At 35.3% G+C, this 24,657-nt stretch overlaps 1 protein-coding gene across 3 annotated transcripts in view; it reads right to left on the reverse strand.

Annotated features, from left to right (window-relative positions):
• Positions 1-2,181: 2,181 nt before the first annotated feature.
• LOC118856270 (TLC domain-containing protein 4-like) overlaps positions 2,182-24,657 on the reverse strand; it is a 78,696-nt gene continuing 56,220 nt past the window's right edge. For all 3 annotated transcript variants that reach the window (XM_036766470.1, XM_036766469.1, XM_036766471.1), the window contains 2 exons: positions 9,712-9,785; positions 2,182-7,844 (listed from right to left, as the gene is read on the reverse strand). In XM_036766470.1, coding sequence (XP_036622365.1) covers positions 7,526-7,844; positions 9,712-9,785 — 393 coding nt within the window. In that variant the 3' untranslated portion in view covers positions 2,182-7,525. The remainder of the gene's footprint in view (positions 7,845-9,711; positions 9,786-24,657) is intronic.

The raw sequence follows: 24,657 nt of genomic DNA on the forward strand, positions 1-24,657 counted from the left end.
CTGAAATACAAGCATCCTGTGTCAAATTCAAATTCATCAAACATATATTAGCACTTACTATATGAATAATGCAGTCCCTCCTCTTACAAAACTTAAATTCTACTTAGGGCAGAGGTGGGAAATGGAATGAAGGAGGGCACATATAAACATGGAGAAGTATAATAGGGCAAAGGAGTAATTCACACAATGCATTCAAAGCAGGGTAGCGAGAGCAACTTTCAAAATGCCTGGAGGTAGCAGACACCATACCAATACAGACATTCAATATCCCATGCATACATTAAGGTATGTAAGACTGAAAGATGTTGCTATGGAGATAATTCCATTCACTGGTCATCAGAATACCTGGATGTCATCAAGGCATTCTATCCTAGTGGACAAAATTGAAAGAACATTAACACGTGTATTTCTGACCTAGAACTAAATGGGGAAGATAAGATCAGTTTAGATTACATTTGGGAAACTCAACTGTTTTTAATGATCCTAGACTGGTTGTTTCCCCAAAAGCCCATCTATCTCCAACTGCAACATCTTTACATAATAAAGGAGAGGAAGGGCTATTTGCACAGTAATAAAAGCTTGGGTAGCACTATCATAGTTCATAAAATCAGCTGACAGTTATTCAGCAAATCAAAAGGTTCATATATGGACATTAGACAGACACAATTTACTTTTAAAAATTACATTCAAGGCCACCAATTTCATATCTGTTGGTAGGATGGAAGGAGAGCCTCTACATCAAATAAATATACAAAATTCTAGAAACCTCTAACTCTGCCCATAACCTTCCTTACACATGCTAGAAATCAAGAGCAAGGTTGGAGGAAAAATAGAAGTAGACCTGAGACAGAAAAGATAAATAAATGCAGTCTAGAGTAGAGAATGTATTATGTGAAATACAGGAAGTTCCATTTACACAGGACTTACTGTTAATCACATAAATGACAATACCAAATTTATTCTGACCTATTTGTAATTTTATCCATGTTTTATCTCTCAAGTGACAGCTGCAACTATTTTAATCTTGAAATTCAGCTGTTCCTTTGACAGACTTTCCCAACACCATAGTCATGTTTAGAAGCATGACTCATTATATTCTCCAATTCCAAGTCCTCTTATGCATTGCATATAGTTAGGGCCCTGCTTCCCGGTTCATCCTAAGGCTGAATTGATATCAAATCACATAACAACAGTAGAAGGTAGGAATCATGGCCGAGACAGCTGGCCCAAAATTTGAGAGAGTAAATGAGAGTATGGAAGGAGAGCAGCACAGAGAAAGGAGAATGTGAACTACAAATGCCATTTTTTTGTTAATCTAATCTAAGAAAGCCTGTTAACTGGGTGACTTAGTGCCAAGCACAGTTCCTTCTGCTACCAACTCTGGCTAATATCCATCTTATCTATCTCAAACCTATTTATGTTTGCTAGAAGGCCAGAACTTGAGAGGAAAGCAAGCTCTGCAATACTACAGTGATTTCTGAATATGTCCTTCTTTTAAGGAAGCAGGTGGGGTAGAAGGCATTTAGATTTGAGGGAAGATAACTATGTCAGCTTATTAATTAGGATTTGAAATACAGGCCTTGTCAAATTTTCTGTATGAATTAAACTGTGACAGTATTTTTTCTTTATATTTCTCTTTCACAGAATACAAAGCTTTTTATTTTAGTATATCAAAGGTCTTGAATAAAAGAATACAAGATTTTTTTTAAAATTTACTTATTTTTTCTAAATAAATGTAATTTTACAGGATAAAACTGCATTCTCTATTATAAACAATCATGCAGACAACATAAGGATTATTGCTCAGATATCACTGCATATCTCAAAATCACATATATTTATAAATATATCCAAATATTTATAGTTTTAGTGAAAAATTCTAAATTATATTATATGCTCTCTTCAGAGACTATCCAAAGACCCAAATAAGAAAACCAAAATATACACCACCAAAAATATATTACTGATTTAATTCTATTAAATTTGAGTGAGATTTTGTTTTATGGTTCAACCGATCAAGGAAGACAGAGTACTTTGCCTTTAAAAAACTTGTTTTACACAGATTGCATACCAATAATGTAAGCACTCTACAGCACTTATTTTAAATTATGTTATTAGCTACATTTAAAGCAAATAGTTTAACAGTGAATAGAATAAGGAATAAAGTTATGCATAGAACCATGAGGTTTTAAATAGCATATGCTGTTTATTCTTTTACATAGAATTTGTGTGCAAGCATTACATATGTAGTTCATTTCCATCTAAAATATCTAAATATTTGAATTTATTGCAATGTGCATATATTTTTCAAATAAAATCCATAACTTTAAATGACTTTTATATTAAAAATTTTGATAAAAAATTTTAAAACATTCTCATACATTTCTTGGTAGCAAGTACTAAAAATCTAGTGTCTTCTATGTTTACATAAAAGCCCTTAAAATATAGACATAATTATACCATATTTCAACAATCAGGCAAGAGAGGAAGAAAAATACACAATATTTTGTTTGCTTTTGTGATTTAGGTTTCATTTACCAGGAAGTAGCAAATAACCCTTGCGTCATTTAATTACAAGGTCATACAGAGGTACAAAGGAAAAATTATATAGCCAATGCTTAACGAGTTTTCAGCCAGAGGTATTCCTTTATGCAAAGAAACTTATTTTTCAATATGGAGATAGTCTTTTCCATTGCCCTTGGTCCCAAGCATAGGGCCTCACATCAAGACATGTCCTTTCCTCAAAGGGAATCAATGTAAACATTTTCATTGCAAATCATTCTTTTATTATAGCTGCCTTTGATTCTTCACTCATCTCCAAAATGTTCTCCCCATTCACATACTGTTATCATCAAAGAAATCATAGGCTACTTGGGACTCAGATTTGGAAAAGAAAAGATTATTGGTGTTATACTTTTGCAAAATACGTTAGCTCACTTCTTTACTGGTGGAACTGATGAAGAGATAATGCCAAGACCAAGTATTAAGGTCCCTAAGCAGCTCATGAAGTATCATCCAACCACCTTCTCATCAGAAGTTACAGACATTTTCCAGTGAAACGACATCATTTTTAGCTTTCTCTCACACAATAAACAGGTGTTAAGATTCTTAAATATTTTTAAATACTAGAGAACCATTTCTATTTGGACTGAACGACTTTCTAGAGCTATCTCACAAAACATGGTTTGATCAGTCTTCACTCACTCATATCTTCATATAATCCTTCCAAGTCTTGTATGTGCGTATATGCCACAATGAACTTATAAATTTCTTAATTTACCCAACACACCTGAGGCCCGAGGGTCTAGTGGAAGGGAGACATTAACAGAGGCTATACTAGTCAAGTGCTGTGGGAGAATGATAGTGGTAGGCAGGCTCAGAGGAACCAGTGAAAAACATGGTGAACTGGTCTGGGTTAGAAGGGGACTGGGGAGGGGAGGGCGGTATCTGTACCCAAAGCACTCTTCACATATAGGTAAAAGAGCTCCTCTCTGATAACCTTACCCAGCTCGGGGCCCTAATGGGTCTATGCTGCTTTGTTCAGATCTAGTGAGGCATTAGCCACTCATCTACAACTTCATGTTCTGTGCTGAATGACTGTTAACAACTGATATTAACAATTACAAACATATTTTCAGGTTAGCCAACTTAGAACCACTTCTGCCAAATTTTTGGTTTGGGACAACTGCAATTTTAAAAAACATTTAAAAGAACAAATTTAAAAAACATTTAAAGTGACTTATTTTAAATATCCCCAGTAATACAACTACCTTTTGGACAAAGCAAATTTTCTTCCAGGAACTAGAAGAATACATTTGGAAACCACAGCAACACCTACCCCTACATCCCTTTATTGGGCAACCCTTGTGCTACATGCACTATAAACTAATCTTGCAATTGACATTGAAGTCAGCTTTTCTCAAAAATGAAGGCCAATTTTTTGGTGACTATATCACCAAAACTCTACATGTACTTCAAAGAAGGTATACAAATTTTATGCCTAAATATTTTTTTTAAAAAACCTACATTAGTAAAAATGTAATTCGAGTCAAATTTCTTTTTAAATTTTAGAAAAGAGTTTTATTTAAATATTTGCTCTAAACTATGTAAATTTTAACTAGACTTTTAAGACTATACTAAATTCTGCCCAGTACATTTAAGTCACTTGAAGTTATTTAAAGTTGATCAAGGCATGTAACTATTATATCTCTTTCAACACAGAACTTTTCCACAAATGTTACATATTTTTAGCAGCTGGACTGAAAACAAACGTATAATAAAGAACTTTCCCTATCTTTCATAAACATCCTGTAACCTATCACTCTGAATTTTAAACAATTGCACACATTCTTCACTAAGAGGATTTTATAATAAGAAAGCAAACTCAAACTTCTAATTCTTTCATTTGCCCAAAGAAAATACTTAATTGTGTTAATTACTTACACAGCTAATACTTAACTCTGATCTTGCATGGACAATCACATGAGTAATTAAATGAACTTACGCAACAAAATTTTCTGCTGATTTTTAAAGTCGCAGTTTGAAAGTTTTAGTTTTGGTAATGTCAAGTTACCAAAAATGCAATTAATTTCCTACAAAAAAAGTTGTTAGAAAATTTCTTTATGTCAATTTGCTGTATTTTGAAAACTATTTGAATTACATATCCAATATTAGAGCCCCTAAAAGATTCATCTAAGAGCCATCTAATAAGAATATTTAGTAGCTAAGATGTCTCATCTCTTAACCAGAGGTATTCTCAGCCATTAAACCATCAGAATGTTATAATCACAGTACAACTAAGTTTGAGGAAATATATTTTCCATGAACTGTGAATTTCAAGCTGTTAAATTAGCCTGTCTTTCACTTCCTGTGTTTTATATCAGCAATGAAACTGGACTGAACTTAGATTTTAAGATTAAGTAACTTATGGTAAATGATATGCAGTAAATATATAAATAAATATCAAATAAATATTTGATTAACATAAGTAAAAACACCTTAATCTAAAATGACAGTTAAAATAGATTTATTTGAAGTACTTACATCAATGAAAGGTACTATTCATGACAGTTATAATGTGAATAATTTTAGCTGGAAATACTGCACTGAACCTCAGCATATTAAATTTATACTGTCTTTATCTCAAGCAGCTTTTTAATCTCTTTGTTCAGAACTAAAAAGATATCTTAAGAGCTAAGGTTTTTATTTCAAAATTTATTTCATTCTAAAAGAATATATTTCCAAAGCAGCATGTGTGTCAGAAAGGTAGGGATGAGACAAATATTTGTCCTATTTTTCCATCTAAATAATGAGGTCAATAAATATTTATTGACTGTTTATGTGCAAGATTCTGGTAGTGTGCTATTAATTTTAAGGATAAAATAAGTGTTAATGATTTTAAAAATAAATGCCAATAGTTTAACCAAATGGTTTAAGTTTTTTTCTTCAAATGGTTTTATGACTGTAAACAGACTGGACAAATGAATCAAATGGAAAAAACAACTCTGATTTGATTTAGTAATGCATTGCTGACTATATCAGGCCATTTACAACTCAAAGTGGAACTTTCATCATACTATGAACAGTGAAAGTTCTATTCCAGTGAAAATAATTCGGTGCAAAATTAGAAACCTACCTGAAACAAATCTTTTTTTTTAAATTAAGATTCACTTATTCCCTGATGTACATCCTTGGTTGGATAAAAAAGTATTTTCCTTTCACAGAGAGAACAAAAACAACAGAATTCAGTTACCGGGCTTTCAGCAAATAAACTACTCTCTTTTACATACATGTGATAAATTGGTAACACTGATAATCAATACATGTACATAATTACATTATCTTTTTCATTTAGACCAAATGAAAACAAAAACAAAACTTGAAAAGCACTGTCTACACATCACTGGGTCTAAACTCTAGAAAAATATAAAACAAAAAACCCTGAAATATTTTTAGGGTATTTTAAAAAAGGAAGATAAACGGCCTACCTCAAGTATCTGATAGATATCATAACATATAAGACGACCTCTGGTACTGATGATTATTGGCCTCTAAACGCAGCAAAGATTTTGCAAACCACAAGAGAATCATTTATCTTCTGCAAGGTAGGTGGATAGGGAGAAAAGGCAGCAAAATCACAGCATTTTTCCTCGCAATTCATTCTTTAATCCTAACCACATAATCGCCTACTGACATTTTTAGAGAAATCATTCCTCTCTCATGGAAGTTTTTAATTAGGTCTATGTCAGTTCTTAGTGTAATATAAAAATAGACCACAGTGATAACTTGATAAAATGCTAAAGAAAGAATTTTTTTTAAAACCCTGTTTAATAGCTTTTCTTAGTAAATGACCACATGTAGTGAAAGTCTACTTTCTGATAGTAAAAAGCTGATTATTTCAGACACTAAATAAGAATGCAGATGAACATTAGTATATCTTGTCAAAAAGATGCTAACAAATATTTGGAAGTTTTGGAGGGATTAACAAAATGAGATAGAGCTAAAATACTAGAATAGGCACATTTGGAATGTCCTTCTGACATGCCTACTAATGTTAAATACTAGTTGGTTGGTATTTTTTTTTCCCAAATCTCTTCTTTCATCAACACATATCAAGGAAAGAGGTGCTCAGCTCTAGAGAAAACTTTGTAAAATAGGTCTCTTGAAGTCAATTATTAACAAAAAGGGGGGAAATAAGTTTTCTAATGACATGATTTCTTCCATCAGGAAGCACAGAATTTGAACCCAGGCTTTAAACTGGGAATTAAGAAACCCCAAGTTGTTAAAATACCTCTTAAATTAAGGTTGGTTTTTTAATTTCAGCCAACCCCAAAATTTGGTTATCAAGTAACCAAAATGTTATGTAGTCAGACATGATAAACAAGGGAAAAATGTAAAAAGAGCATATATACAAAATCCTTATACACCAAAAAAAAAATCTCACAATGCAGGAAATATTTTCCATGATTGAGCTAATTAGATACATATAATGAAGCAAAAGTACTTCATCCTAATATTTAAATGGGCAAGCTGTGCCTGAGTCACCATTTCACATCCCAAAGTCCCCAAAGTCCCTTGATTAATATTAACTATTCAGAAGCCAAGCCCCATACAAGTGGTTGCCAAGAAAACACTGATAGAAAAGAGAGCTCAAGGTTATTTAAATTCTGTTGACAGGATTAACCAGATAAAACAAAGTGCACCACACACATGAACACAGCCATCTTTTCATGGTGACAAAATGCTAGTGCAAGTAATACATTTCTGAAGAATCTCCATTGTATTTGTAAATTGTTCTTTAAACTCCTAAAGTTGTATTCATGCTTATAAGGCAGCTGGAAAGCTGAAAAGGTGTCTTTGAATAAAAGCTACTCTTAGTTTGTCTTTCCTAAAGTTAAAAACAGATGTTGTCATGGATATCTTGAATAGCAAATATTAATAAAGAAGCACAGACCATGCCAAGAAATGTCATATCGGCACAAATGTCAGGGTGTAATGAAGTAGCTTGTTTTTCAATGTGCCATTTTTAGTCAAGTTTTCCATTTTGATGACTCTCGCTGGTTTTCTCCTTTCTTATGAGAGAGATGACTCGGAGGCATCCCTTTGAAATTTTGATCATCCACATCACATTCATTACATCTAAAACACAACTGCAACCAATCCAGGCACTTTGGGCTCCAAATCCTAGTCTGTTGAAACCTTCTGTTCCCAATTCAGCATACACATAACTATAGTAAGGAAATATGACTGCAATCCTTACAATGAAGAATACCACTGTCATTAGTATGCCATTGATGATGTTAGCTTTTGAAGACTTGGGATATCCTAGCACTTCAAGGAACCACCTGAAAAATGAAAACATTTATTAAACTAAACCTATGTGTCATGGGTGATAGGCAGTAAAGGTGGACACTTTTAATTTTTGCTTTTAAAATGCAATGTGGGTTTTGTTCTATTCCATGCGACAAATATATGCCCATACTAAATATGTGAACTTTTATATAATTGCTTTCAGAAAAAAATTTGTATATATGATATCAATATTAAATATAATAGACACATTACTAGCATCTACGCTAAACTGGAAAGTTCAAAGTAAGGGTCTAAAAAACAATGAAAAGAAAAAAAAATGTGATAAAGGGCAACTATTTAAATGTTCAACAAACTCCAGTAGTTCCCAATTACCTCCAGAATCAAATATAAAAATCTCTTTAGCTTTTAAAGCCTCTCACAACCTGACCCCTTCTACCTTTCCAGTCTTTTTTATACTTTACTCCCTCTCTACATACATACTTTGGCACTGGCATTCTCACTGTTACTCAAACAAAACACTCTACCTCCCTGAGGTATTTTTCAGCGGCTGTCCCCTATGTCTGGAATTCTCTCTATCCTTGTCTCTGCTTTCTGACTTCATTCAAATCTCAGATAAACTATCACCTTTTGCAAGAAGCCTTTCTTAATGCCACACATCCCATTGAGATTATCTCCATTTTTCCTGTGTCTTTTTGCACATACTTATTAGCATATTAACTCACCCTTAAAACCGTTAGCTCCTTAGAAGTAGGGACTTTTTTTGACTTTCTTTGCATCGCCAGCAGTTAGCCCAGTGCTTGGCACACAGTAGGTGCTTAATAAATGGTTGCTGACTTGACTTAGAAGGGGAATAGACAAAGAAGTTTTGAACAAAATATTCCTATCTATAGGATCAACTTTTTAAACAGAGGCAAGTCACAACGACCTTGTGAAGAAAGGATAGCAGTTATTACTATTTTATTTGGTAGATGATAAAATTGAGGATCAAGATTAAGTGATCTGCCTTGTCTGATAGCTAGGAAATAATTTGTTCAGGTCTCCATAAAGGGGCAGGTCTCCTTGGAGATGTCAGGTCATGTGGTGGTATTTGTGGTCAGAAGATCTGGGCTACAACACTAACTAGTAGGGTGACCATGGATAAGTTATGTGACCTCCCTACATCTCAGTTTCCCCATCTTTATTGTTGTTGACTCTTTGTGACCCCATTTGTGGTTTTCTTGGCAAAGACATTGGTTTACCATTTCCTTCTCCAGCTCATTTTACAGATGAGGAAACTGAGACAAATGGGGTTAAGTGGTATGCCCAGGCTCACGCAGCTAGTAAGTGTCCAAGGCCAGAAGATGAGTCTTCCTGACTCCAGGCTCAGTACTGTATCTACTGTGCCACCTAGCTACCCCACACATGGGTATATCATGTGTTGAAAAATATAGTGTCTTAAAAAACATATGGTGCTGAGTCATACTTTCTGTGGAAGCTTCTTAGATTTGGCAAAGATCGTCTTCCCCCAAAATTATGATACTCAGAGTCTTGTGCCCAAAGAATACAGTATTGTATTGTACTACCAAATGAGATCATTTATTCAATATATATATTTATTGATTTTGCTCAGTGAGCAAGGTACTATGCTAGGCAATAAATGAAAAAGCTTCTAATATTTGTGAAATGCTTGTTATTTACAGTAACTAAATCACTTAGAAGTTTCCAAGACAGAACCCATGATAAATAGTACTTAATTTCATTCTGCATTGTAAGTTCCATTATAGTAAGCTCTCAGGTAGTATTAGAATAATAAATTTTAGAGATGGAGGTACCAGTGTAATGGAACATCATTTTCTACTAAAGTTAATGGCTTACTATGGCCAACTTTAAAAATCATTAATGATATTATCAATAACCTACCGTTGATTCACAAAGGGATTTGAAAATTCTGCAAGGAGACGAAAGTTACCGAAATATCCCAGCATTCCTTGTGTCTGGATTATAAACATTAAAAACAAAAAGTCAGGTACATCAACTTTTACCAAAATTTCCAGCTATTTAAGAAAACATACAAATTATGCACATTTTCACACATTTTCTTTGTAACAGAATTTTCACATTAAAATGGTCAAAGATAAATATTTTCTTCTCTTTTACTGTCATAATTTTATTAATTCTATAGAAATAGTAGGTACTTGACAAGTATAGGAATTTGAGATTTTGTCGTTTTTTGGAGGGGGAAAAAGCGAAATCATTATATAGAGTACCATTTTTTTTTCTGAGGGAAAAATTTCAAGATTAAATAGGTTCTAAAAACAACAATAATTAAGGACTACATCCTTAAATGACAATAGAGTTTAAAGGTTGGCATGATTACACCAATAACTTTACTTGAATTTTATACTGATTATTAAATATTACCAAAATCTTAAATCTTAAATCAATGTAGCCAAGATCAGAAGGAAAGCAGAAAACTGGGGAAAAAATTTATACAGTTTCTCAGATGAGGTTCTCATTTCAAATACATAAAGAACTTTGTCAAATTTAAAAGAATATGAGTCATTCCCCAATTGATAAATGGTCAAAGGATATGAACAGGCAGTTTTCCAATGAAGAAATCAAAAAAAATTTATAGTCATATAAAAATGCTCTAAATCATTATTGATTAGAGAATTGCAAATTAAAACAAGCTTGAGATATCATTTATACCTATCAGATTGGTTTAAATGATAGAAGGGGAAAGTGACAAATGTTAGAGGGAACGTGGAAAAATGGGGACACTGATTCACTGTTGGTAGAACTGTGAACTGGTCCAACCATTTTGGAGAGCAATTTGGAATTATGCCCAAAGAGTTATAAACCTGCCTATGCCCTTTGACCCACCAATGCCACTATTAGGTCTGTCTCCTAAGAGGATTAGGGAAAAAGGTAAAGAACCTCTATGTTCTAAAATGTTTCTAGCAGCTCTCTTTGTGGTGGCAAAGAACTGGAAATTGCAGGGATGCCCATCAGTTGAGGAATGGCTGAACAAGTTGTGGCATATGATTGTGACGGAATCTTACTGTGCTACAAAAGAAAATGATGAGCTCAATGACTTTAGAAAAACATGAAAAGACTTACACAAAATAATGAAAAGCAAAATGAGCAGAACCAAGAGAATCTTGCATATAGTAACAGCAATATTGTTTTTAAGAACAACTTTCAGTGACTAAGTCATTTTGACTATTATATATACCCAAATTAACTATAAATACCCTAATTAACTATGAAGGAAGATGCTATCTGCATCCAAAGAAAGAACTGATAAATAGAAGTATGTCTAGTACAGATTCACACACACACAAATACATATATACAAATACATTATATATACATATTTCTAATGGTAGACATCTCTAGGGTGGGGGGAGGGGAAAAAGGAAAGTCACATGATAACTTTATTTATTTAAAAGGAAAAGCAAGTTGTACATAATAGATAGCTTCATGTGCAATCCTCTTTTTTCTATTCTACTTTGTTAGGGAAATGTTGTTTTATTTCTTAAGTTCAGAATTAAAAAAAGAAAAAAATCTTAAATCAGTAATATATTAGCTACCAACATAAAAAATTCTGAAAGCAAACTGAAGATTTAGCAAAATCTAATTCTATAGCCCAAACATATATACCAAATTAACTTAATCTACCAAATTTGTGATGATGAAATGTAAATATTTGTTTCAATTCAATAAAAACATTTATTCAATATGTCTATTATATGCAGAGAATTGTGCTAAGATTAGATTAAACAGGATCCCTGAATGCAAGAAATTTATAGGGTAGTTAAGGCACAGGTTAAATATGCAAGTGACTAATACAAAACAATGAGAGCCTTAGAGAGGCACAAAGTACTATGTGGTACTAACAGGGGATAATGGGTAGAGATTATGATTTACTAAAGAGGTAAAGGAAGACTTCATGGAGGTGGTGGCATTTGAGTCTTGGGTTTTGACAGATGAATCAGAAATTCAACGGGCAAAGAGGAGGAAGCAGAACGTCCAGATATCAGTCAATCAAAAAGTATCTATTAAGTGCCTAGTATGTGCAGTCATGGAATTAAGCACTGGATATACAAAGACTAGGACAAAAACAGATCCTACCCTGGAGTTTATGTTTGAAAGGGGGTTAGGGCTGAGATAAAATTTGAACCTCTAACTATATACAGAAGAAAATTATCTCGAGGTAGTTTTGCAAAGGAAGGTGCTTGAAGCTGAGGGGTGATCAGGAGGGGTCTCAAAGGAATTTTAGATGTAAACTCCTCTTTAGTGATTAAGACTCTTCAGTAACGTGGCTCCTTCCTACCCTTCTAATCTTTTCACTTTACTTAATAATAAACAATAATAATAAGCTAAGATATATAGTGCTTAATATGTACCAGGAACCGCAAATAAGAGCTTTACAAATATTGTCTCGTTTGATTCTCACAACAACCCTGGGAGGAAGGGCCTATTATCATTCCCATTCTAAAGGTGAAGAAACTGAGGCAGACAGAGGTCAAGTGACTTGCCCAGGGTCACACAATTAGGAGGTGCCTGAGGCTGGATTTGAACTCTGATTTCTTACAGCAATTAATAGATGCGTGATTCTAGTCAAATCATTTGACCTCTGTTTGTCTCCGTTTCCTCAACTGAAAAATGAGGAGAATATTAGCACCTACCTCCCAGGGCTGTTGTGAGGGACTGAATGAAATTAATATTTGTTAAGTACTTGGTAAAGTGCCTGACATGTAGTAAGTACTTAATAAATGTTTGTTCCCTTCATGTATTTTACACATACCTATTCATTTACAAGTTGTCTCTGCCATTACTACGTAAGCTCCTTAAAGGAAGAGACCAGTTTTTCTGTTTTTGCTTCTGTATCTTTGGCACTTAGCACAGTGCCTGGCACATTGTAAATGATTAATAATTGATTGCTGACTGAGAGCTTGACTGAGGGAGGTCACGACCTGATGATAGGGAAGATTGGTCTTACAGCAGTATGAAGGAAGGATGGATTAGAGAGAGGAAAACGAAATCACAAAGACCTGGAAAGGGAGTACTCCAATAGTCCAAGGCAGGTGGTACCGATGACTTATGAAAGTGGTAGTGGGAGGAAAGAGGAAAAATGAGAGGCATAAGGAGTAGCAAAATCTTTAGGGCTCAGTAACAGGCTGAATAAGAGAAGTGTAACCCAGGTTTCCAGCTAAGCTTGGGTCAAGCCTAGGAACCTTGGTCATAGAAGAGAGGAAGAAAAAGTCAAGATTTCAAGAAAGGGAGACTGGCTGGATGGTGATGCTGCTAATAGAAATAATTAAATTGGCACAGCTAGGTGCTGCAGTGAGTAGAGCACCGGCTCTGGAGTCAGAAGGACCTGAGTCCAAATCCAGCCTCAGACACTTGACATACTTACTAGCTGCGTGACCTTAGGCAAGTCACTTAATCCTAATTGCCTTGCCTTCTCCCCTCAAGAACAACAAATACACATACATACATACATATATACATACACACACATACACAAATACATGTATATATATATATATATATAATTAAATTACAAAAAAGCTGGTTTGCAGAAAAATACATTATGTTCTGTTTTGAATAAGTTGAGTTTGAGCAACTGGTAGGATACTCAGGATTTTTAATTTTGAGCCACAGGAAATAGTTGCTCCCTAGGAAAAAAAAAAGGTGCACTAAATCCCAAATACCTTTTTTTTTTTAAACTAGTTGCTCCCATGTCAATGGGAACATTATAAAAGTAGAAAAGCAAATTTTTCTCTAACTTATTTTAGGATTTGCAACACTTATTGTATGTAAACTCTGGAACTCCTGAAGTTTAGGAATCAGAAATTTAGAGGTCAATTAAAATTTGTTTTTATAATCTCAAGGTCACTGTCCTCAGCGAAGCTGGAATGGGTAATATGAAAAAATAGATAACCCTAGAAACAAGATTAGCATATCACAGATAGAATGATATTCCCCATTTAACTGCTTCCAGCCAAAGGTCTCAAAGCATTTAACTAAAAAGATTCCCAATTCATTAAAATATATGATATCTAAAATGTCTACTAGGCTTAAAACAACTTAATGTCAGAGGTATAACAGACTTAAAACTCTGTGTAAAATTGGTCAGTAGTTTCCAAATATCTCACGGTCACTAAAGTACCAGCCTTCTAGTTTTGGGGGTTTTGTTTTTTACCAGAGCAATGGCCCCAAACTTCTGGCTAAAAACGAGGGACATTCACAGGTTTCACTGATAACCACTGACCACTGATGTTCCCCACATCCTTGGCTCCTTTACCACCTCTTTTTGTCCCTGCCCCAAATCTAGGCCTGAAAGCAGAATTAGCAGCAAGATACAATGCTGGTGAGCTAAAATCATCAGTGCCAGTTTGGCACTGAGCACAAAAATTGATTGGACCTTTAACATCTGGAGACTCTATTCCTGAATGGAGATACAATCCCAGATGAGTTCTACTATGTCTTTTGTAGCAGATGATATTAAATCCTTCAAATAGATACATATAACAGTAATAAATAAGATGCAGCATTCTTCAATTTGTACCATGAACTTTTAAACAAATATGCATAATCAAGCAAAACAAAATCCCATGTCTCATTCTGCATATTTAGTCTATCACTTCTCATCAGGAAGTGGGTGGAATTACTCATCACCAGTCCACTGGAATAATAGTTGATCACTGAATTGATCAGAATTAAGTCTTTCAAAACTTCATTTTTACAATGTAACATGCATCTCTAATGGTCTGTGAGATATTTTGGAGTAAGAATATATTCAAACGATCTATGTAGAAGAGTAAAATGATTTAAGTATATGGCAGTTTACAAGGAGATATTAGGCCAGTAAAAGGCACAGTGAACCCAGGATCAAAGCTTTAGCAAGTATGAAAGCAAAAAGGAACATCTCAGTGACTGGCTGGGGTCATGCAAAGTTTTTCTTGCAGAACCAATGAACAACCATCCTGCAACACATTCCTATGTCACATGTGCCCTCTTATAGAAGGTGATGATTTGGAGGGAAAGGGTGGTATACTCAGACACACCCTACATCACAAGGGCAACTAATCAGCCAGGGTGCTGTACTTGCAGCCAGCTGGACCTAAATCTCAATCCTGCCTCAGATACGTGATAGCTATGCAGACCTGGGTAAGTGACCTGTCATAGTTCTCCCACCTATAAAATGAAGATAATAATAGGACCTACTTCACAAGATTGCTATGAGAATCAAATGAGATAAGATACATAAAACATCTTGCTAAACTTAAAGCATTACATGAAAGTTAGCTAGTAGTAGTAGTAGTAGTAGAACTAGGAGTGGTGGTGGTAGCATTAGTGGTAGTAGTAGGAATGGCAGTGGTGGTAACCACGGTGGTCATTGTAGTGGCAGAAGTAACTATGATGGGGTAGTGGTAGTAGTAGCAGTAGTAGTGGTAGGGGGTAGTGATAGTGGTGGTAGTGTTTGTGGTGGGGTGGGGGTGCTAGTGGTAGCAGTAGTACTACTATTAGTAATAGTACTGGTGGTGGTGATAGTGGTAGTAGTAGTAATGGGGTAGTGCTGGTGGTGGTAGTGGCAGCAGGAACAGTAGTTGTGGTAGTAGTAGTGCCTGTGGTGGAATGGTGGTGGTAGTAGTAGTGGTTGTGGTGGGGTAGTGGTAGTGGTAGCAGTATTAACAGTAGTTCTGGTACTCATGGTGGCTATGGTAAAGTGGTAGTGATAGCATTAGTGGTAGTAGTACTGGAGGTATGAAAATTACAGTGATGATGTTCATAGCATACAAGGGATATAAGATCTGTACGCTGGTGTATGGTCTGGAGTCTTCTTCCATCTATCACCCTTGAGATTCGAACTTTCTGCTTCCATGCAGGGAAGTGGGAGAAATCAGTAGCTGAAGCACAGCCAGATTTCCTGACCATCACGCAGGGGTTCATGGGCAAGAGCCAACAGTTATTGCACTGGACTCTGAAAGAAGCTGAAGCAGCCAGGACTGTGGGCTCTGGCAGCTCTCAAAGTATTCTGGCCAAGGAACCCAAGATCCTGGAGCAAAGACAGGGACTAGGGCCTGCCTCCTGGTAGGCAACACAAATACCTCAGAGTCTTCATGATAAAACAAATATACAGACCCACTGCCTTTCTTAAGAAATAACTGTTGCTGGTTTTCATCTTAGTGGTTTGAAAATTTAATATGAGTTTGTCAGGTTGTCTAATGGGATCATAAGTTGAATTACTAAAAGTAGAGTTCTCAGAGGTAGGAAAATGACAGTACTGCTATTTACCAGCCCTACACTGACCACGTCTGGAATGCAGCGTTTATTAAGCACTTAGCATGACCAGGCACAATGCTAAGCACCAGGAATACAAATATAAGCAGAGAGAAAGACAGTCCCTGTCTTAAAGGAGCCTAAATCCTAATGGGGGAAGACAACACGTAAAAGACAATGGGAAGAGGGTGTGTCCCCATGTGGAGGCACGATGACAAGGAGTCTGGAGAATGAAGGATAGCTGCTCTGTGCCCTTCCTCAAGATCTAGGTTATTAGGAAGAACTCAAAATTGAGAGAAGGGGGCCGCCATATGCATACAGAAAGAAGGCAATTGAGGCATTGCAGCAAAGTCCAGAGAATAAAGGGAAAGGAGCCTATAGACAGTTTTGTTAGTAATAATAGCTAACACTTAAATAGCAGGTACTATGTGCCAGGTATTGTGCTAAGCACTTTCCAATTATTATCTCATCTGAGCCTCACAACAACCCTGGGAGACGGTAGGTGCTATTATTATCCCTATTTTACAGATAAGGAAACTGAGCCAAACAGAGGTTAGGTGACTTGCCCAGGGTCACACACTTAGGAAGCATCTGAGGCCAGATGTGAACTCACTCTATCTACTACACCACTTAGCTATTAGTCAAGAAGATGTCAAGACAGACTCTGGACCAGGGCTCTGGACGCAACTGAAACAACTAAGCGACAACAAAATTCCCAATACCGAGGTACAGAGCTTTTTCACAGATTAGGTGCTTAATAAATTTTGTTGTTGAATTTTGTCAAGGCATCTGGAAATGTCTCTCATGGTATCTTTGTGGACAAGAGATGTGTGGGCTAAATGGCAGTATACTTAGGACTGTTCAGAAATGTTCCCATGAGGTGTCCAGGTCATGGAACCAGTAAATTGAAGTACCAGACATTTTCTAACCCCTTTGACTTTTCACACCTCTCCAAAACACAGGGAGGGAACAGTCGCAAGAAAAAGAAATTTCCTAATTCTGATGGGGGAATTAAATGTGCAAAAATAAAGAAAAGAACTAGAATTCAAGGGTATCTTGAATTACTTCTTAAGACAATTTGGGAAGTCATTGGCTATAGTGGAATAGTACGTTCCATATGAAATGATGAAAGAAATTATTTCAGAGAATCCAGGACAGTAGGAAGTGATACAAAGTGAAATGAGTAGAACCAAGAAAATAATTTACACAAGGACAATAACACTGTAAAGAAAAAGAACACAGGAAGATTTAAGAACTCTGATCAAAGCATTAACCAACCATATCTCTGAAAAAAAAACAATGATGAAGACTGTTACCCATCTACTGACAGAGGTAATATATACCTGGTCTCTCTGTGGATTTTTCTTAATTGTGTTTACTTGTTATAAGTGATTTCCAGCCTCCCCCCGTCCTTTTCTCTTTTCTTTTTAATTGGAGGAGGATGCAGTTGATTGGGAGGGAGAGATTAGCAAAAGTGTTGCCAAAGAAGGCACGGAAGTATTTTTAAAAAATGAACAGAAGGAAGTATAAACAAGTAGGGCATTTTTCAAAGTAAAGTGTAGAATTTATTTATATATTTAAGCAGTGTGAAATGAAGTATCATATAGTATATATCATGTAGTATCATATAGGGTCTGCTTTGGGGGTTTTGCTGGATGAATAGAAATTTTTTTATGTTTAAGATCAAAATGATAAGAAAATGTCAATATACTTTTTCAGCTCTTTGTAGAGGGAAATGTTTATGTTTGTCTAGTAGTTCAAAAGTAACATTTAAAAAAAATCAGTTGTACAAGCACAGCATGGAAGATACTGCTGCCTAGATAGTAATTCCTGGGAAGAAGACCCAAGAATTTTAGTGGACTGCAAATGTATTAAATTCAGCAGCATGATACAGCAGCCAAAACAGCTAACAGTCTTAGGCTACATTAACAGAAGAAATGTGCAGAAAGGGGGAGCAACTAGTTCTGTAGCCCTGAGAAATTTGATATCCTCAGCCCCTGGCTGAAGTACTGTGTTCTTCCTTAGAGATACTGACAAACTCACGTTCAGAGGAGTCATGAAAGGGAAATCAAGGTTATGTCAAATGACTGAATGAAGATATTAGGGATGTTCAGTCTGGGGACAAGAAAAATCTTGGGGAGAGCCTTTTGTATTGTAACTGTCTGATGCCCTTATTAAATTATGTATTCCTGTGTCCTCCATCTATGCTGGCACCTCATGCTCCCTCCTAGACTAGTTTCTTGAGGGTAAGTCCTTAGTGTCTTATCTAAACCTTGTATCTTCCTTATCATCTAATACAATGCATTGCACACAGTCGGTACTTAACAACTACCTGCTATTTTGTTTGTTGACATGATAACCATCTTCAGTATTTTAAAGCCTATCATGAAGAAGAAGCATTGGAATTATTTTGTCTAGACCCAGAGAGAAAAAGAGAGGTAATGGGTAGAAGATTCAAAGCTTCAATAGTAAGCCATACATAAGATGACTGACTTTGGACTGAAAGGTGATTCTGAGGACAAATAGTTGACATCCTGATTTTCCAATGAAGGAACTGAGGCACAAGGGAGGGTAAGAGACTACCCAAAGTCACACAGGCAGTAAAGGAGGATTTTTTTTTGAAAGAAGATTTTAATTCAGTCCACTGACTTCAAATTTAGCACTCCCTCCTTCCTAATAATTAAAGCAATACAAAAATGGAATTAGTTACCCTGAGAATTACTGAATTACCCATTATAGAAAGTCTTCAAGAGGAAGACGGATGACTGCTGGTTAGGGATGTCATAAATCCCCAATAGATACAAAGTAACCTCTAAGTTTCTTTCTAATTCAGAGATTCTCTGGTCCTATAAAAGGACATACTAAAAAATCCTGTCACCCTCTAGTTCATAAAAAGCAAAAATACTAATAAAATGTAACATTTAAAAAAATTTTTCTTTCCAGGTACCAGTCTCAGATCATTCAAAATTTCCCAGTGAATTAGAATAATTTTTGATCAGACAGGCACTGTGGCCTTATGGATATAGAGCTGGCTTCAGTTAGGAAAAACTGAGTTCAGCCTCTGACATACACTGTGACCATGGGCAGGTCACATAACCCTTTGTCAACCCAAACAATTCTCTGATATAAATCACACAGGAGTTGTTGATCACAGGTGAAGGAAGTTTTCATGGTGACACAATAACAAGTCTTGCCCTGCTCCTCCCCAATTTTTCTGACCAAGAGACAAAAATAACATCAGAATAAAATCTGACTTTCATGGGATTATAGATTTAGAGGCAGAAGGCACCCTAGAGGCCTCCAAGTCTACCTCCTTCCCTACTAATTTTGCAGATGAGGCAAGTGAGACCCAGAAAGGTGCAATATCTTACTCAGGATCACACTGGAAGTTTTTGGTGAGGGATTTGAACCCAGGTCCTCCTTACTATAAATCCAGCGCCCTAGGTGCCACACTCTATGCTACTTTGTCATATTTGATCATGGACATCTTGCAACAAATATTTCCTTTGCAGTGACTAGGAAACTCTCCAAAGGTTCCTATTGTTGCAAGTCCACCAGCATCCTTCTCCTTCTGCCTATCCACTAGCTTCTGCCTAAAACTTTTCCTAACTAAAGTGAAAGGAAAAGCATATCCATATTTTAATGTGGTGAAGAAATTGATTAGATAATAGAAGCTGAAATTATAGTGAAAAAATTATGAATTTCTTTTTCAAACTAGAAAAAAACAAAAAAAAACATTTTGAAAGACTTCAAAAATATATCCTAATTTGGGGATATCTTAAGACCAAAAAATGTATAAGTAGAAGAAGAGACAGTAAGTTGGGGAAAAGGAAATGGGGTCTTGATAGCCAGTTAACAGTCAAAATGTTTGAAAAAAAACTGGGGTGAATTAGTGAGCATAACTAACATGATTAACAACAGGCTGAGTAAAGTACAAACAAGCCAGAGTTAGATATATGCTGCAGGACAGCTAAAAATAGCAAGGTAATTTAAGCAGTAAAATATATCATTCTGTACTAGAAATTTTTCTTTTTCCTTTTCAATACTTTTCTATCCAGAGATGTCAGAGAGTTGATTAAACAGTAAAGTATTTCTCCAAATTAGTTATTTTCTTCCTGCTGTCACAACAAAGAAGCTGAAATTTCGGGACAATCCTAGAAATTTGTTATTTCCTCCTTAGCCACGGTCCCTCATCTCAGGGTAAATGGTGAGGCATGGTTACGATAGCAGCACAGGTCTAGTGAGTGATTAGACTTTTTCAAGCATGGATAACTAAAAGACATTATCATTAGCTACAAACATATACTTAGTGAAGCTATGAGTTTTGTTGGTGCCTTTTTAATTTAAAAAAAAATCTACTCATTTAACCAAAAACAAAACAATGTAATTCACATAATTTGTAATCACAGGAAATTGCCCAGCTAGTGCAAGATTTCAAAGGGAAGCAGCAGTATCCTGAATAGATATGGAATGCCTGCTGAATAAGTGAAGAGGAAAAAAGATCCTCAAAAATACAAAATTATGTGAGTACTTCTACTAACCTATTGTGTTTAACTTATTCAGGGTATCCTAGGTTTATTTCTCAATTCTAACCCTCCTGTACTATGTCCAGTCTCTCCCTGGCTGTCTGCTAACTGGGGCAAAGTTATGTTCACTAACATGCACATATGTTGCAACAATTCGGCTAGCAGCTGCTGTAAGGGTGTAAGACCTGCCAACAACCAGCACACGGAAAGCTGCCAACACAGATTCTTTTGATCTTCTTTAATAAGGAAAGTAACATTAAGGGGTTAACAATCTCAGTTTAATCGAACATACAAATATCACTCACTTAGTTTAGGGGAAAAAGCCAGCACCCTGAACTTCAGGTCCAATACAAACAAATTACAAACATCAACAGACAGACCTTGTCTGATTCAAATCTCAATGCATAGTTACCAAGGTTTAACAAAATTCCAACATCCAGGTTTACAAGCTAGGCTGGAGGGCTCTTAACTACACCTGCCCAGAGTCTCCACATCAACACACCTCTAAGAGTGAGAACCCCAAGGGAGAAAGCCAACCTCTGGGTTTATATATCTTGTTCAGGGTCAAAGGTGAATCATACATGCGTCTCACCCACGTGACCTAAAAGCTCACAAAAATGTGACTTAAACCCACATGGTCTAAAAGCCTCTGATGTCACAAACATGAAACTCAAACCCATGTAAACGAGGCTTTCCCTTGAGGCAAGGAGGTTATCAAGGACTCCTAATTTAATCAAATAAACAAAGGCCAAACTCTTCAAGGGCACTTGATTGAATAAGTGCTAAAAGCCCATCTTAATTACTAATACAACATGTGAGAAAGGTAAAAGCCTCCCCATCCTTCCCAGTGGAGAGTTCTTTATTGATAATTCTCGTCTCTGCTCTTGAAGCTTTACCCAGCTCAAATGCCACTTACTTGACAAAGCTATCACTGATTCTCCCAATCATAGATGATCTTTTCCTTTCTCTAAATTCTCGCAATATTCTTCATGCTTCTCTAATATTAATAATATACTTATTTCACAAGTTATTGTATATTTGTCAAAGTGCCTACTGCTGAATGCGTTGTATCTCCCCAGCTTCTAGTATACAATTTCTGTGAAAGCAAGTTCCATTTCTGAATTATACATCTCACTCAGGTCCTAGCAGTCTTATGCATAGAGAAAGTGCTAAATGGAGGGATATTCTATGCCTCCAACTTTTCTTCACCAACTGCCATTCTCTTAAAAAGCCAGGTCATTTATATATGACAAATAATCACATTGAACTTGATTCAATACTACCCATACTTATAAATTAAGAACTTTTTTCTTCAAAATGGAGCCCCACCCTCCCAGATGAAACTACTCTCCTGCCTCAGTTTTTTTCTGGACAACTTTGTCAGCATCCTCCCTCTGCCCTCATCACACTCTACTTTACATAATACTTAACAATGTACACGTTCTTTCCCCACTAAGGAAATGTATTTTATCTTTTCATTTTCAGCATCCAGCATGGTATCTTGGATGTAGCAATTTTAAAAATCCTTGCTGAACTGCAAATACACTCTGATGAGCCTTAGATTGGAAGGCAATACCATGGGCCAGTGAAGAGGGCTGGAGACAGGAAGGACCAGCCTGGGATCCTGCTTCTGATATTTACTAGCTGTGTGATCTGGCTACACAAGTTATATAAACTCTCTAGGTCTCAGGCTCTTTGCATGTTAATAGAAGATAATAACAAGGATGACAATAATAACAATAGCTTACAAGGTTGTGGTGAGGCTAAAATAAGATCACGAATGTAAAACATTTTGCAAAATTTAGAGAGCTATATGCTAGCTCTTATTATTATGTTGCCTGCAGTGTATATGAGGTGATTAAAAAGCTAGTGACTACCTAGCAAACCCAAATATTTCAACCGTAAAACAGAGAAAGAGTTCCAAAATGTTTACACCTCTCTTGCTTTGATCTTTTAAAGATTACTTCTTCTACTTTCTATAAAATTAAAATTCACGACCTCATAAAACTAATTTAAAATTTTATTATGAAAAATTGTCTCTTTCCAAGGTTTTCCATAATAGCTTGAAATTTTTATTGCAGCGATTTTTACTTTGATATTATATAAAGATTTCATGAACCACATTTCAATTTTTACTGTCACTTCTCATCATTTCTCACAAATTCAATAACATTATGGTTTATCTTTTTTTTCTTTCTTCCTTTCTTTTTTTACAACTTGACACACATCACACTTGGTTTTCCCTTCTCTTTCAGCTTTGGTCTGCTTAACATTTTAATTTTTTTACCATATTTTTGCTTTGACAGTTCAGTTCTAGTTTCAATTTATAACTTCAACATTTCCCCCTAAGGGCTTGAAGTAAATGACACTTTTCTTTGGAGAAAAATGCTTTCATAAAATAAATTATTATTCTACTTGTAGAACATGGTTTTAAGATTTTGTCCTATGGCAGGAACCTAATATCTTTTTTATTCTAAACATATAAGATCTGGGGAGAAAGTACATGTTTAACCAACACATGTATCACCTGAGAGAATAGCTGAATTATACCTATTTCTTTTTAGTGCTTTAAAAAATATTTATATTTGCATATGTGCATATACACATATATATGTGAATAACTGAATCATAAAATATTGTTATTTCTTTACAAATCCTATTATATATTATAAAACATAAGCATTTTCGATATGCTTAAAATATTATGGACTTACAAAAGTTTGCAAAATATATAATTACTTTCATGTAACTTGGTATGAAAATTGGGAGAAATGCCTGTGTGTAAATAAAAAAAAACTAGAGAGTACAATCATTAAAAAAAAGAAGTAAAGGTTTAATTGGTGGGAAAGGTTGACAAGTGATTTGAAAAGTAATACGTAAGTTTTACTAAAGATAATTCTGTAAATCCAAAGTTAAGAATTCCAAAAAAAAAAAAAAACTGAAATCAAGAGTAGAATTCAAAAATTAAACTTAGTTTGTAATGCAAACTTTTAAAGTATTTTTTCAACTTTCTATTTCCCAAGTGAAGAAAGATTAACTATTTTACCAGTATGCAACAATGATTATTTGGGTCTCTCCATACTGAAAACTTTCATTTATTTTTAGGATTATTGAGTTAGAGATTAACGCCATCTATTCCAACTCCCTCCCTTCATAGAAGTGGAAATAGAAACCCAGAGGGGTTGAGTGATTTGCCTAAGGTGGCACAGACACAAAGAGCTAGGAAATGAAGCAAGACCCTGTGACTCCAAATTCAACATGGGGTATTTACATCTACTGTAGAGAATAAAACAGGATTCCATTCTATGTTTTCCAGCAGGACTAAAAAAAACCAGTGAGTTTGTCAACATGAATATTCCATAGATAAAATCTTCTACCTTTCCTATTTCTTCTACAATAATCACCAAAACTTAACTGGATTTCAGGCACTAATTAGACTACCTAGCAGAATCTTCCAAGAACACTAAGGCTCTCATATTATCGTCCTTAGAGGTATTCAAATGCCCAATTAGTAGGTAGCTATGTTGCACTATCCAAGCACTTTATTGTGGGTACAGCCCATATCCTGACACTGAGCCAGTCCAAGCAGAAACTGATTTTAGGGCCATTCAAAGATGTTCAGATTTCAGGTGCTAATTATAGATAAGCAGGATAAATAATCTCTGCCCACATGGCATTTAGTTTGTCTTGTTGCTCCTTTTCTAACTTCAAATTTAATTCTCAAGTCTTAAGTTTCCACAAATACCTTGTAACATTTTTAATTTTTGTTTAGTTATTGAGATTTATCATGTTACCAATACAGCCATGCTAATTTGGATATCTAATAGATCACTTTCAAAATGTGTTAACATTTTCATTGGTAGAGTAATTTTTACCGTTGTGGTTTTTTTCCCCCATATTTGGTTGAAGTTGATAAAGTAGCTCATTTGCAAATAGGCACGTGTGAGTGTTAGTGTGTGTATATATCATATGCTATCATTGTACATGTGCATAGAATCCTTATAAAGAAATGTAAGGTAAAGATTGCGGTGTTGGTAAAGGTCTTATA

This window comes from Trichosurus vulpecula, chromosome 7 (assembly GCF_011100635.1).
Source record: "Trichosurus vulpecula isolate mTriVul1 chromosome 7, mTriVul1.pri, whole genome shotgun sequence".
Taxonomy (NCBI): Eukaryota; Metazoa; Chordata; class Mammalia; order Diprotodontia; family Phalangeridae; genus Trichosurus; species Trichosurus vulpecula.